At 48.0% G+C, this 14318-nt stretch overlaps 7 protein-coding genes across 7 annotated transcripts; all 7 read right to left on the bottom strand.

Moving 5' to 3' along the window:
• Window positions 1-4: 4 nt before the first annotated feature.
• N7473_006146 (glycosyltransferase family 69 protein) lies at window positions 5-1570 on the bottom strand (the record flags this gene model as incomplete). Its single annotated transcript, XM_057152086.1, has 1 exon — window positions 5-1570. One exon carries the CDS (start codon window positions 1568-1570, stop codon window positions 68-70), a length of 1503 nt encoding a protein of 500 aa, XP_057009891.1. The 3' UTR covers window positions 5-67.
• Window positions 1571-1928: 358 nt separating this feature from the next.
• N7473_006145 (uncharacterized protein) lies at window positions 1929-2375 on the bottom strand (the record flags this gene model as incomplete). The annotated part of the gene is made up of 2 exons (XM_057152085.1): window positions 1929-2297; window positions 2345-2375. The coding sequence occupies 2 exons, from the start codon at window positions 2373-2375 to the stop codon at window positions 2029-2031; spliced, it is 300 nt and encodes a 99-aa protein (XP_057009890.1). The 3' UTR covers window positions 1929-2028.
• A 120-nt stretch (window positions 2376-2495) lies between these two features.
• och3 (glycosyltransferase family 32 protein) lies at window positions 2496-3608 on the bottom strand (the record flags this gene model as incomplete). Its single annotated transcript, XM_057152084.1, has 3 exons — window positions 3363-3608; window positions 2922-3304; window positions 2496-2849 (listed from the first exon to the last, which is right to left on the bottom strand). Exons 1-3 carry the CDS (start codon window positions 3526-3528, stop codon window positions 2496-2498), a joined length of 903 nt encoding a protein of 300 aa, XP_057009889.1. The 5' UTR covers window positions 3529-3608.
• Window positions 3609-4141: 533 nt separating this feature from the next.
• On the bottom strand, window positions 4142-5472 carry N7473_006143 (uncharacterized protein; the record flags this gene model as incomplete). Its single annotated transcript, XM_057152083.1, has 3 exons — window positions 4142-4279; window positions 5392-5429; window positions 5451-5472. 3 exons carry the CDS (start codon window positions 5470-5472, stop codon window positions 4142-4144), a joined length of 198 nt encoding a protein of 65 aa, XP_057009888.1.
• Window positions 5473-7643: 2171 nt separating this feature from the next.
• On the bottom strand, window positions 7644-7934 carry N7473_006142 (uncharacterized protein; the record flags this gene model as incomplete). The annotated part of the gene is made up of 2 exons (XM_057152082.1): window positions 7644-7827; window positions 7924-7934. The coding sequence occupies 2 exons, from the start codon at window positions 7932-7934 to the stop codon at window positions 7644-7646; spliced, it is 195 nt and encodes a 64-aa protein (XP_057009887.1).
• A 394-nt stretch (window positions 7935-8328) lies between these two features.
• N7473_006141 (aromatic alcohol reductase) lies at window positions 8329-9399 on the bottom strand (the record flags this gene model as incomplete). Its single annotated transcript, XM_057152081.1, has 2 exons — window positions 8329-9273; window positions 9331-9399. 2 exons carry the CDS (start codon window positions 9397-9399, stop codon window positions 8329-8331), a joined length of 1014 nt encoding a protein of 337 aa, XP_057009886.1.
• Window positions 9400-10140: 741 nt separating this feature from the next.
• N7473_006140 (fungal specific transcription factor domain-containing protein) lies at window positions 10141-11817 on the bottom strand (the record flags this gene model as incomplete). Its single annotated transcript, XM_057152080.1, has 1 exon — window positions 10141-11817. The coding sequence occupies one exon, from the start codon at window positions 11815-11817 to the stop codon at window positions 10141-10143; it is 1677 nt and encodes a 558-aa protein (XP_057009885.1).
• Between the last annotated feature and the right edge of the window lie 2501 nt (window positions 11818-14318).

The following is a 14318-nucleotide window of genomic DNA, read 5'->3' as shown; positions in this document are numbered from 1 at the left end:
GAGCCTCATCATTATCTGGCGCATATTTGATATTAAATGTATCTATTTGGACAGTTTCAAACACGGACTAAACCAAGCCGGCTGGAACTTTGATGGGCTCAAACCCATCTTGACCAGACATTCTCTTTTCAACGAGGACTTCGAGTCCCCGACGGCCACAAAAGCCATCATTCCCAGCTTCACGCTCTGTAGTTCGAACCTTCCCCTCCTTTCCTTTACCATCGCCCGGCACCCAAATGGTGTCCATGATCTTCTGGCCAGACAACTCTGTGCGCCGAGGGTTATATCGGGGAAATCCGACCAAATGGCTCAAGATGTTGTGAATGAATGGATATAGCTTTTCGAAACGTCGAGTTGTCCAAAGCCAAGAATGGCTTCGTGCGTCATAAGCGACCCGAACAAAGGGATTCATGTATGATCCTGAGCTGTGGGATCCTTCCAAGGTCGGTATTGCATCGCGTAAGTCTGCATGAATAATGCAGCACTCGGATGCATCCCAGAATATTTCAGAGTCCGCACGAAATCGAACAGGATCAGGGTCTTGGAAAAACTTGGCATCAAATGCCACCATACCACCCCAACAGCTGCGGACGCGCACAGCATCTCTCCCCTCCAGCACGTCTTGACGACTCTGCGCCTTGCCCGCGGTAGTAAACCAAGGATAGAAAGGAAGACCTATTCCATAGCCTTCTAAGTCGCGAGTTGCGTAGGTGTCGTAGAACTTGAAAGCGTTGCTGAAGTCCACTGCACATGCGGCTCGGTACTGCGCAACGCCATCAGAGTCCGCGTTGGTGCAAAACAAAAGCTGGAGTGCCTCGACAGGGTCAAAGATCACGTCGTTCAGATAAATTATTTTGTCGTACGTCATGCCAGCGCTCTGTAGTGGCTTCAAAGCACGGTTTCGGACTTCGGCCAGATAGTCGATGCGCCTGATTCGCATGTTTCCTCCTGGGATGGCCACTCTAGGTATTTTCCCCAAGCTGAGACCTGGTTCTGATACGATCGATTTGTTGCAAGTCACTCGATCAGCTAGAGCCTGGAGGGCATTCTCGCCTTCTTGTGCGCTGTTGTTTTCGTATATACTGAGGAAAACATTTTGCTCCCCGAGAAGTTCAATAAGTTGGAGAATTGCGTCTCCCCATCGCCCGTTAGCAATTGTCCCTTCGGGATCGTAAAGAACAGCGGCAATGTAGACTTTTTGGTTCTCAATGTTACCGCGTCCAGGAGAACCGCTGCTATGGACTTGGTTTCTGAGTGTCTTATAATGTGGCGGTAAGTGGGTATATGATGGCCAAAATAATCCAGTCAGGCATATCAGCACTAGAAGGCCACCGAGTGTGAGGCGAATCAAGAAAATCGCTCGGCGTCTAACTCCCAATCCGAAGAGCACACTCAGGGTGTGAACTAAGAGGAGGATTACGGCAGTTGAGAGCGCGGACAGTTTCCTTCCCATCCAACGCAGGGTGGAGGTGTGATGTCGCCATTCATAACCAGGCAGGTCGTTTTTCCTCCACCCGAGTAACGACTCGGAGCTAAGCTCATACTCGTCGGACTGGACACCGGCGGGCATTGTTGGATGTCTTTCCGTTCCGGTGCTGCCTGACACCCGAGTGAGAAAGGTACCTGATCACGTGTGATGACGCCAAGCCATAGAATGATCTCTGAGAGTCCGGAGTACAAAATACCTAACTTAACACAGGTACTGTCAGTCTACACAACAAGTTCCGCAAAATGTGATGGATATTCATGAATAACAAGAATATGTACTAGAATCAAGTGGCAGCTACAATGTCCCTCCAATGATGATGAAGTCGGTTGTTTTTTTCTCTCTCCGACGACCATGTGAAATTTAGTTTTGCCACGACAATGCCATCCGCGCTGTTATTGAATTACAAGTAGTCGTTTGGTTTCCAGGATACTCGAAACCTCTAGTTCAGGACGATTACATTCGATTAGGCTGTCTGTCGGGCGTATTCTATTCTTGCATATATAAATTCTGCGTGAGTGACTCAAATTTGTCACATCAATTCACCCAGCGCCATCGCTATCATTGATAGAGGGAAAAACGATCACAAACATTATTTTCACGTAGTGTTCAGTTCCGCCGATCTCAGATAATCCAGTTATGAGGAACTTTGGACCAGTACCTACAGCGCCCAAAAAAGGTACGACAAAATTTGCCGTACTCGACCAACAGGCTAGATGTTCTCCATGACCCTGCTGCATGGTGAAATAATCGAGCAGAATCATCCGTAACAGGCTTGGAGCCCATATTTCCATATTGTCCCCGTCCGGGGCTTCACTCAATTAGTACACGGACGAAGTCTGGTGGTGCAGAACATACCTGAAGCCTGTGATTGGCAGGACGAGAACATCGCCTACTTGTTTGCTTAGCCCTCCGTCATCCAACCCGGAAAGAGCGTTCCATCGTAAACCCCACTCTGCTTCCAGGCTCGTTTGAACGGAATCCGTGAACGCGACTGGCCCAGTCAGGTTTAATGGGTCGATGGCATAGAGAGCTTTTGCGCTGAGTATGATCCCAGCTGCCCTCCATATTTCTCAGAGACCGCCTGAGTTGTTGCAAGTAGACGGTTGATAAACAACTGAAGAATGGGGTGCCCGGGAGCCCAGGCAAATGACCACTGAGTGAGTTGGACGGGGTAGAAATAACCCATACGCCAGTATAGGTCGCTGGTAGGTGGGCAATCTGCCTCCAGACCAACAATAGCTTTGATTGGCTCGGTTGAGTTATAGACAGTGCCCGTCTCCGAATCCTGCCAAGCCTGTAAATCCTCAGGGGCAATCCACTGCGACGGGGGTCGAGTGGGTTCGGTGTCCATATCACCGTACTGTGTTCGATTAGTGCCGCGAAAATGTCGGAATCAAATCCGGTTTTAGGCAAAGAAAGAGAATGAACTCACAATGCCACCGATCCGTTTGGATACCAGGATGCGAAACACGTCTGATCGCTCCACATTACTCGGCAGTGCATAGAACTGGCTCTCTATGTCCGGCTCAAAGTGCCGGATGAACTGGGCGATCCCGTTATCATCCCACAGAAAGTACGCCATATTGCCACTATCAACGCCTGATAGCCATGCTTCAGTGCTTTGGCGGAATATGTCTGGCCATTGCTCAGGGTGTGTGTCCTTCCATGTTTGATGAATAATCAGAGGTATAACAGAGTGTGGAATCTGCCGCTCTGACAGGGATAGCGATGCACCCAGAGCCAAAGTGGCAGCGTCGATAATGTTTTCAATGGGAGCGTTAGAATCCTCTAACCAGCTAGGGGGAATATACCAGGCTGCGGATGTTAGCAAGGACACGGCTTGTGTGGCGACATATGTAAGTCTCATTCGTACCTCCACCATTTCCCCTCTGCCCAGAGACATATTTTGAAAGCAGCGGATGCTGAGTCACTACAATTGACGTGTTCTTTGTCTGCCAGTGTAGATAGCAAGTGAAGAGAATCATTAACGCCAATGCAGCGATCAGCCGTCGCCGAAAATTCCGCCCCCGTGCCATCATGCCCGAGGTTTGTAGCTGGAGAACAAATCAAAAGGTAAAAGCATATTCTGGATTCGGCTTACTAGCTGCACCAGCGGGGCCCTAAGCATAGGGTACGACACATTTAGGCACTCGCGTGTAGCTAGCTATATATGATGAACTCAGTGGTCATAATTTACCGCTAGAAAGACGTCAGACAGACCAGGGTTCAGTAGTTCCAGTCTTTACTAAGTATTTGTAAGATTATGTATTGTATGGTAATTTGTATTGATTTTGTATACAATACCAAAGTATCAATAGTCAAACCCTGCAGTGGCCGCCTAATAAAGGGGCCGCAGCCACCTGATAGGCAAGCAACAATCACGCAGGTTTCCGGTGCCCAGCCACCATGCACTAGCGCCATTTCTTACGAAGAGAAGAATACAGTGCCTCCAAGAAAGTTTGAACACACCTATTTTAATAATTAATTAATGACATAATATTCTGCCAGCAGAATACCCGAACATACTCTAATATACGTAGCCCCTTAGTAAGTAGTGTACCACCCTTCTGCTTCTAAAATAGCTTAAACACGTCTGGGCATGCTGTCACAGAGGTTGCGCAATATCTGCGGATCTATCGCTGACCACGCCTGCTAGGCACACCCAATTAGATACCACCGTGTCTCCTCGTTATTAGGCATTGTGTATAGCTCTGGGAATAGCTTCAATACCTTATCTTTAAGTAGCGACCAGAGGTGTTCAATCGGATTAAGATCAGGCGAATATAGAGGCTATTCCATCACTTCAAAACATTGCTCGCGTAGCTAGTCTCGTACAATATTCGCAGTATACGTGCTAGCACCGTCGTGCATAAAAGTTGCTTTGTGTGGATTAGAAATTAAGATTGGAAGATATCGTTGTGTAAGGATATACTCTATAAGTCAGGATAGAGGCCTGTCAATCAGGTAGGAGAAATGGAGCCAAGTCAATAGTGTAGAAAGGTCAAGACTGTTTCTTGAGGATCGCAAAACCTCTTCAACATGGGTCATTTTATGTTATGATATATCCTGGCATGAGGTTATTCCCAAGTGTTGGTGCATCAGTACGCGTACGAACTCCTGCAGGGAACACCCTTGACAGAGGTTACACAAGCCTCGTGTTTCACCCCGCTCCCATTTCCCTACCAAGGATACATCTCCTTCCTGTTTGAGTGATGAGACTGTATATAAATTGACCCATGTTGAAGAGGTTTTGCAATCCTCAAGAAACAGTCTTTGACCTTTCTACACTATTGACTTGGCTCCATTTCTCCTACCTGATTGACAGGCCTCTATCCTGACTTATAGAGTATATCCTTACATTTTATATACAGTCTCATTACTCAAACAGGAAGGAGATGTATCCTTGGTAGGGAAATGGGAGCGGGGTGAAACACGAGGCTTGTGTAACCTCTGTCAAGGGTGTTCCCTGCAGGAGTTCGTACACGTACTGATGCCGAAGCCCCAGCGAACCTCCACAGAAAGCCTGACGGCTTATCAGGTCCGGGAAGCCTGATGCACCAACACATGGGGAAGGCCTGCCGGCTTATCAGGCCCGGGAAGCCTGAGGCACCAACACTTGGGAATAACCTCATGCCAGGATATATCATAACACGTTGATAGGTTTCGAGTATCCGAATAGCGTTAATTCCACCTCGAGGAGATTCTGAGTGCCTAAAAAGAGGTATAAGGCCTGTTCGGCGCGTATCCCCTGCGAATAAAGCCCAAAACATCTGTCGAAGCTGCTTTCCTAGCGGAATTAGCTTAACCTCGCCTTTATAAGCTTGATCTTTCAGTCAACAAAAGCTCCACTCGTCTCGTTCACCCGAACCACGCTTAATTAAGGTCTCATCAGACTAATATACTCGTGTAAAATCCTCAGTAGTATAATGTCGGTAGCGTTCTGCCTATATAAGCCGCTTACGCGCGTAGTGTTCAGTAAGCATTAGTCGATAGATTTTACGCTATTTCCGAAGACCGAAGTCTTTAAGAATCTTTCGGAGCGTTTCGCGGCAGATTCGGTAGTCTACTAATAATAGTAGCTTATCGTGTAAAACTAAGGGTTTCTCCTGAATATAGTCGTATAATATCTGCCGTTCGTCTTCGCTAAGCGTTCGTGGGCGTCTAGAACGCTTTTTTGTAGTGTTCTCGAAGCCTCGTATGCCTTGACGCCGGCAAGTTGTTATAATTGTTGAACGAGGTATATATGGAAACTCTTGGTGGATTTGACCGTAAGACCAACGCCCAGAGAGGCGTAATGAACAGATTCGTGAGCGCATAGAGGGAGAAAGCTCTGTGCCACTACCCATATTAACGGTTAGTGGTATATAGAAAGACTTCGGGGATAGACACATACGTTAGTTATCGTTACCCCCTACTCCACGCGTTGTTTTGTTGATGTTTATCTTGATGTTTATGTTGATGTTGATGTTGATATTCGGCCTATTTTACCTAGTTCCAATTGGTGCTGGTTGCTAGAGCACTAAGGGGCGGAAGAGGAAAGCGGTGGTGGTAGGCGGTGGTAGGGTGTGTTCAAACTTTCTTGGAGGCACTGTAACAAGGCAAATTTCATGTTCCGGCCTAAGTAAAAGATGGTGGTCGAGTGACTGCTGACAGTCGGCATAGTGACACGTGACATATGGACCTTAGTTGTTCTCCGAGGGCTTTCTCAAGCCAATGTATTTTCTGTCTCGCTTTATCAATGGTCTTGTTCATAGTGAGCTAGTTCATACTTATAAAAGCTCAAAGTCGACAGTGACGGAACCAGAGCAGGAGCAACAGGCAGGTGCGAAAACACGCGGTTTTATCAACTATCACGCGACTAGTGATTTGGCAGAGCCAGAGAAGCCGTCCAACGAATCGAAAAAGCAAACGAAACAACCATGATGGACAACACATAGCACTGGAAATCCTCTGTGAACGATCACGTGACCGTTATACTATAGAATGTTGCGTGCTTCAGAGGGCCTAAGTCTTGAGGAAGGACGAGATGGTTCCATTTCTCTATGTACTGCAAGAAATAGTGAAACTGGATTAAACGAAATTTGAATACGCCAGCTTCATCATATCGAACAATGGTTACACTGTTGAGAGATTCATTCATGGCGCCAAGAAGTCCTACAATGTTATATAGGGATGGAATTATCGTGATCTGCCTGCTGTTTTCGGAGCAATCCCAGGTACCTACCAATCACACAGTGTTAGAACAACAGCGCGTTTGGAAGAATTGCCTTCCCGGAAGAGCTTCGATAATTCCCATGTGCTACAGGTATGCTTGCTTCATGATACACAGGCGTGTGGTGTTTGGCTAACCCTGGGAGATTGTGGAATTGCATATGTCGCCTTTAGACGCGCCGTCGGCTCTGATCACTGCTGCTAATACCCTGAAGGCGCGCAACAATTAGAGAACTAGATACTCGACATGCAGAATTGACCAGATGGGTCATAATATGACCCATACAAAGATTCTTGCTACGGGCCATGGTGCTACTGTAGAGTTGGTATCTGCCCCACTTTTCTCTTTCCTTGTATTTTCTCGTTCCTTGCTTGGTAGGGTTTGTTATACCTTGCCTTTTCATTATCTCTTCCTGATTCTCAGATTGCTTGCCGTCTCTTGAAAGACGCCCAATAGAATCATTTCTTTTCACCTCCTCGGCTACCTATCTACTGGCTTATCTGATATCATCTTGGTTTTCTAACCTCACTGCGCTTCTCATAGTAATAGCGTCTGTTTGATCGGGTCTTTTGCTTCGATAATGCAGACTCATGATCAAGTCGCGTTCCTGCTTGTATTTTTCTTTCCTGGTGATCAGCCAATAGGAGGCCCTTTTGCAGAGCATTCAGTATTCAAGCTGCCAGTAACTTCTACATACTATACTAAGCCATGATTTTTGGTCAAGCTTGCAAGCCTCAGACACTGTAGTCACGCTGCGAACTTGTGTCGGCGTGCCTCCTCCATTCTCCTTCCCCCACCGAACAGAGAAAAGTCCGCACCAAGGTCTTCACAACGGATATACCTAACTGAAATGACACGAGGCGAGCGACTTGCCCTACTGTAGAGCCCAGAAAATCAATCACTTTCTTTCATGCTCCTCCGCGATCTTGTCAAGCAACCCAGTTAGAAGGGGAACTGGCCGCCCTTCTCCAGGGCAACAAGGTAGGGAATCGATATAAACACCTCGAAGTCGTCGTTAGAGGTGTAATCTTCCGATGTCCCGTTTTTATCACGCAGAATGTGTACAGACCATGGGAATTCTACAGTGCGCTTCAAATCACCTTTCGGGGATATTCCAAGGACATCCCTAATATGTTGATTAATTCTATCATGTTTCGTACTCTTCTCCACCTATGCTCTGACGTCGCAGAATGTCTCTTCGATGCCTAATAGGAATACATACCACCCAGTCATCGTTAGGCTCCTTGGTTCTTCTGCACTCATTCCCTGAATTTTTGAGATAGTGACCAGTGACATCAGCTAATAGTGAAAACACTGCACTTCCCGCTAATCTGGCTCAACACTAGAATACGACTGCAACAGGTATACCATGATTTTACTACTATCACTCAAATTGCAAACCGGCCAAGGGCACGCTGATGACTTGTGTAGGTATGAAATGCAAAGCTCATCTTTGAGCTTACAAGGGATGGCTGCCAGTAAGCCACAGTGCTGTGGCTGTGAACTACGCAAATGGCTTAACCTCAAATTAGCCTTGAATATAGGATCTTGTCGATATAGTCTGCACTTGGTAGAAGAGATGGATTCGACTTCATAGTTAAGATAGGAATTACCTATAAGCTGTTCGCTAGGATGCCATACGCTCAACACGAAGCTGCAGCTCCTTGACCAGATTTATCCCAATCTCGGTAGACTCATCTAGGCTCTCCTCGGGCAATCCAAGCAGCTCATTCTGCGTCTTGGCTGTGAGATCATTGGAAGCATCCGGGTAAAACCCCCTTGCGTACAGCATCTTGCCAAAACCAGCCATGTTACCCACTTTCACTTGCTCCAGACCATCCTTGTATCGCTGTTTGGTATCCTCGTGGGTGATCGTCCAGTCTGCGTCGGTGGTATCAGTGACACGCTTGACGCTCTCAAACATGTCATTTTGGCTGACCACAAAGCTTTTCAGATATACGCCTTTGTTGAAGAAAGTGGACAGAGTAAGGCTTTTATCGTTTTCATCCTTGGGAAGCTCATTGAGGCTCAGGACTTTGGCCACAGCGCGCCCGACCTGCGACAACGTCGACGTCGAGATCTTGACGTTACCATCATCATAGATTGTCAGGGAACGCTTATCAAAATCGAACCCAAATCGCGCATCCCCGCCGGCCAAGCTGTAGTCGTACCAGAACCCACAGCACACTGTAATCCACTTCATGCCGAGCCTCTCAATCTCGTCCCTGTTGGCCTTGGCTACGGGCCCCAGCATTGTGTCTTCGCCAAGTTTGATGTCGTCAATGTCAAGGCCATACCCATTAGGCATAACGTAGTCGATACCGGCCTTGTCGGCTGCCTGGACAAGCTTGCTGTGGGTGTCCCGGGGCGCGGTAGGAGCCATTGTAATGATCAAGAATTGTTGACCCTTGAGGGCAGCAACAAGGGTGGCCTCATCATCGTAGTCGACTGAGGCGACTCGGACGCCCTCGGGAAGTTTGTTGCCACTGCCTTTGCGGGAAATAGCCGTGACTGTGTGTCTTCCAGTCTCTAGCAGGGCGTTCGCAATATGCGATCCGATGGTACCTCCAGCCTAATAGTGCTTGTTAGCTTCTTTTATATGCGTAGTGTTGTCGAGGGGTGTACTTACGCCGACAAGAGCGACCCTTTCGATTGCGTTTTTGAAGTTGACGGACTGGTTTTTGGCGTACTTGGGCATCATGACTGAGCAAGGCGTTTGAGACAATCAAGGTTATGAGACAGTAATATTCTGGTTATCTCTCTCTCTGAACAGGGAATGCACGTCAATTTATACATTTTAGACCACTCTCTAGAACTCTCTAAAGCCCCCTCTATCTCAGCCTTGTCATAGTTGCCTATTCTCGATAGACTCGGACATTTATCTCCCCATTCTGGAGTATATCCGACATAATTAGGTTGGAACTCCGGAATTGACTCGCTCGGAGATAAAAGTGCCGGGAAAGAAGGTCGGAGCTACGGCGGGCGAAGTCAGCCAAATTGAAGACAGCGATGGTTGGGGGCCGCGCTTCTCCGCCGCAGCAACCGCACCCAAGGACCAATGCCGCTTTATTGGTTGGTGCGGCGATACCTGTGTAAGTCCGCAACAGCCGCACATGAAGCCACACAAGGCTCGTGTCATTGATGATTTACCACGGACCAACGGACTGATGAAGCTCCGAGCATGTGTTCAACCTCTGGAGTGATATAGATAGAAAATCCCCACAAGGGGCACATATTTAGATATACTCTATTGCACCTTGTAGCGAGGTGTCATCGATCTACATACCCTTTTTACAAGACTATCGTTAAAATACTCCAAAGACTGAAATGAGTCTAACACAGCATCATGTCATTTCTAGTTTACATCATTATAGGTAGAAAGCTGGACTTTATTGAATCGCTTTTGACTGGAATGAATCAATACCCAACGACATCCGCATCATTGCAACTGTACATCAGGACCGAATATGGATAAATTTGGCTCGATGAAGAATTGATCCCAGTCCACTTCCCAATTCATTCCTGGCACAGCGGAATTGGCCTCGGATACCGGGGCTGCCTGAAAGAATTCATAGCCGGCCTCGACAGCTTCCAGCTGAGCAAGTTCTTTTCGCTTCTTTGCTTTATTAAGGCTGAGTAGGTGCCGTGCCATCGACAACGCCTCACGCGTGAGTTCTGTATCAGCAGCCTTGACAAGGCTCTCCAAGCCCTTGAATGCGGCGCCGATATGTGCAGAGGCCGTCGGTGTGTCAATGGCCAACAGGATGCAGGTATACTGAAAGACGCTTCCGATGACGTTCCAGAACATACGACCCTGGTTAGCTTCCTGTACGCCTGCCTCCACTGCGGCGTTGCCACTATCAATGATGAACTTGATGCTATCATCCGGTATGAGAATCTTTAGCTGGTAAAGGCGCCGGTAGAAGCAAAACGCAATGTCCGCTTTGGTCACTACCAGGAATGGATGCGTGACTTGGAGCTCATCCAGCGCCTGGAGGCGCTGAAATAGCTCCTCGCTCAGATTTGGGAGCCGCAAGTCGAGCTGGAACGGAGAATCGGGCGATGGAATAATCTGGATCAGTTTTACGAACTGATCGGCAACAGATCCTGGTGTCGAGATGATAGGCTGGCAAGTCACGGTCCGAAATGCTACAGGTGAACGATCGTACTCATAGCACAGCATATTATGCCCAGCCCACGAGATCCAGAAAATTTTCCTGAGTCGGTCCGTATCGTGTCCAACGACAGCGGCCCCAGCGACGGACGCTATTTTCTTGATATTGACTTCCTCATGTAGGCCCAAGGCTTCACAGAGGTGCATTTGCGTGCAGGAAGCGATCCAAGCATTGCTGGGCCGGGTTGTTGCCCGTAAGTAAAACACTCGCATGCCCCATGCCACAATGTGGTCGATGCCATGCAAACGCATGGAGGCCGGATCATCGAGGATGGCTTTAGCGTATTGCACCAGATCTGACTCTCGCGGGTGTCTGTTAGGAGAAAGGAATGATCCAAGAGCAGCAACACCAGCTGCCACGGCTGCAAAGGCGATGGTACTGCTACCCGAGCTATGGTAATAATCCCGGCATCGCTGGGCGTAGATTCTTGGGTCTATCACATCGCCGATAGGGCCCAATACTTTCAAGAAGGTACCCGAGAAAGATTCAAGCTCTCCCTCCGAGATGAGATTTCCTAGAAAGCAGTGAGAATTGGATGCCTCCTCGGGGCGAATACCAAAGTTGTAAGCGAACGGCCGCATCTTGGGAGGGCTGTCGGAACCGAGAGCCGCACCCAGGATATGTGGGAATGCCATGACCGCCGATGCCCCGCAGTATCTGAACTTCTGCTCGTCGAAAATACCCGGGGACGCGCCGGCCGTCACGGTAGAACGCTTGGCTGACAAGCTGTCGCCTTTCTGGTGTTCTCGCCCCATAGAAGTCTGGCCGCTCGAACTGCGGTCTGTAGCAGCTCGACCTGTCAGAAGACTTCCATAGTCGAGTCTGACTTGCTTGGCTGGAGGCGGAATGGGTACACTGCCACTTGTAGTACCATTTGGGTTGTCATCGTCGGTGTACCTGCAGTGGTATCCGTACGTAGCGCACATGTCACAAGGGTGCATGGTGTCGCATTTTCGCTTGCGCTGATGACAAGGAATGCATGCTTTCCTCGCACGCTTGCGCCTAGCGAGTGTGGTCGGCATGACTTGGCAGGATTAATGAGCCCCGAATCGTACTGTTGTGGAGATAGAAGTGTAGTAGGTCTAGTCTACAGAGCCTGAACGCTTGGCACTCTCAAATAATAGAGCAGACCATATCTCGTGAGGCCCTTTCATTCTTCACCCTCCCCGTTCACCGCGAGTCAGCAGCGACCCTTGTTTTGCAGTTTCTTCGCCACTTGATGATTAATGAAAATTGAAGGTGCTCATCCTCTTTTGCAACATGAGGGCTCTAGTTATTGCGGAGCTTACGGTAACGTAGCTTACGTCCTGAGATTATTTTGCGTGGCTGGGGCCGTTTCGTTGTACCTAAGACTCGATTCTGATTGGTCAGTTTCCGGTAGAAGTCCAGCCTTATGATTGGTCGAATCTAACAGTAAAGTGGGCCGTCATGGCTATCACGTGACTCGTATGACATTCAGCCGGAATACTGCTTAGTATATCATACTGCGCACCAATTGGAGATCAACCAGTCTGCCTTGTTACAAAGCCCCTATCTGACAATTTAACTAACTAGTTAGTTAAGTAAGTTAGTTATGTGGGCATAATAATGACTAATATATGCGGGTCTATAGTATCTCCGTTCCCCGTTCTCCGCTGCTGCTACTGTTCCGACACATTCTTCAACCCTCAGAATTCAGGCATGAACACCGTGTTCGTGAACTCCGAGAAGACTCAAAAGTCAGGCGGGCATTTGCCTCTACCGTACGATCCAATCCCGACGATATCTTCTTCGAAACCGGATAAGCGACCTGGCTATTCGGGCAATTAAGTTATTCGATCATTAAGGCTTGGAGGATGTAATGATCGGTATGGTTGATCAGGGGCATGTTTGTGCTCTTATCCATTCTGCCCAAAGGTTACATAACCCAAGGAAAGCTATTTGGATCCCTCAGACATTCGACGCTCCGATCAAATTACACATCCCTGACTCTCGTGATTCTTCTTCTTGCCCTTTTGTCATTCAGCACCAACAATGGGTCCATTATTGTTTTGTAAATTTTTTGTCGATGGGTCAACAAGGCCGTTTGCCGCCTAGATATATACATTGCGAATTACAACGAGGTGACATAAATATCACACCTCATCAATCCAGATTGCGGAATCGCAGGTAATATCCGCCTGGAGATTGAAGCCCGCGCTGTACGACTTATTTCCCCCTGCATACCCAAAATATTGGCCTGGCCAGTCATTATTGACGAATCCGTTCCTCCAACAAACCGAAGAACAAACATTTTCCCCGGTGCTCTTTGTCACATTGTTCTCATTATATGCCGCGCAAAGGTTGATCCACTCATTCAGCGTGCTAGCTGCTTGATTGACATATGCCGCATGAACCCAATTAATGACAGCCTGCATATTGCAAAGCTTCCGGAATTTGTATGTTGTTGACTTATAGTCGACATTGTAAAAAGTATCGTTACTCGAGGGACAATCGCGATAAAGCGTTCTTGCAGCCACTGACTGTTCCAACTTCTGCTGAGATTGTAGCTGTGGCTCAAGCTGTATTGCTCATGTATCTGTCTATTGACGAGGTCGATGAGGTAGATGGAGATTGTTCACTAGCTTTCTGGCTGGATGCCGTCGTTTCTTTAGTGCGAGACAGGCCTCCACCAAGGCCACCACCAACGGCAGCTGCGGTTATTATAACCACAGCTGCAGCGACCAATATCCAGAAAGTGGTTCTTTTTAAACCACAAATTCGTGGTTTCTCTTACTGTAGATTCTTTTGTTCAATGTGAGGGCTGCTATCGATGTACTGTAGCCCTTGGTCTGTATAGATTGCCGCCCGACTGACGGCTTCAGGATCATGTGCGGGGACGACTTCGAGGCGTGTGGAGGGCAAGAATCTGGACATTCTGGTGGAAAGATCAAGCTCACACTCAATTATTCATAGTCAGAATCAATTAAGGGATGAAGGAGACGGGCTGGACAAGAACAGACCTCGCACCCACGAACGCTGGCAGGAAATGAATCAGAATATTTTCACTAGGAAGTCGCACAGGGTCTAATTGCGCCCTTTCATGGGCGATAGTAGGGGATGGTTGCTATTTGTGAAGGTTTCAGAACACGTTGAAACATCAAATTTAGGCTCTTGACTAAGCCCAACACCAGGAAGAATGGAAAACTCGAGAAGTTGAGGGTATTTCCGCGGATGATACGGAATATGAGCTTCGCCAACGCCGATCCTTGATCGAGAGATGGGCATCTGCTAAGCAGAGCTTTCTGGATGTTAGTCTTGCCCGGCTTACGAAGCTGCGTTACTACTTCAACTACTGATCCAAGAACTAGTCCTATCATTCTCGGGCAGCTTTGCCGAAATCACTACTTGACTATTCCCAAAGCGCTTTGGAACGAATCATGGACATACAACTGCCCATAGATTGTGTCTTTTGCCTGGTCCC

This window comes from Penicillium subrubescens (assembly GCF_028828155.1).
Source record: "Penicillium subrubescens strain IBT 31985 chromosome Unknown utg000004l_segment0_segment0, whole genome shotgun sequence".
Lineage (NCBI taxonomy): Eukaryota > Fungi > Ascomycota > Eurotiomycetes > Eurotiales > Aspergillaceae > Penicillium > Penicillium subrubescens.
The sequence above is the reverse complement of the archived record's forward strand: the minus strand, read 5'-3'. Positions and strand labels throughout refer to the sequence as shown.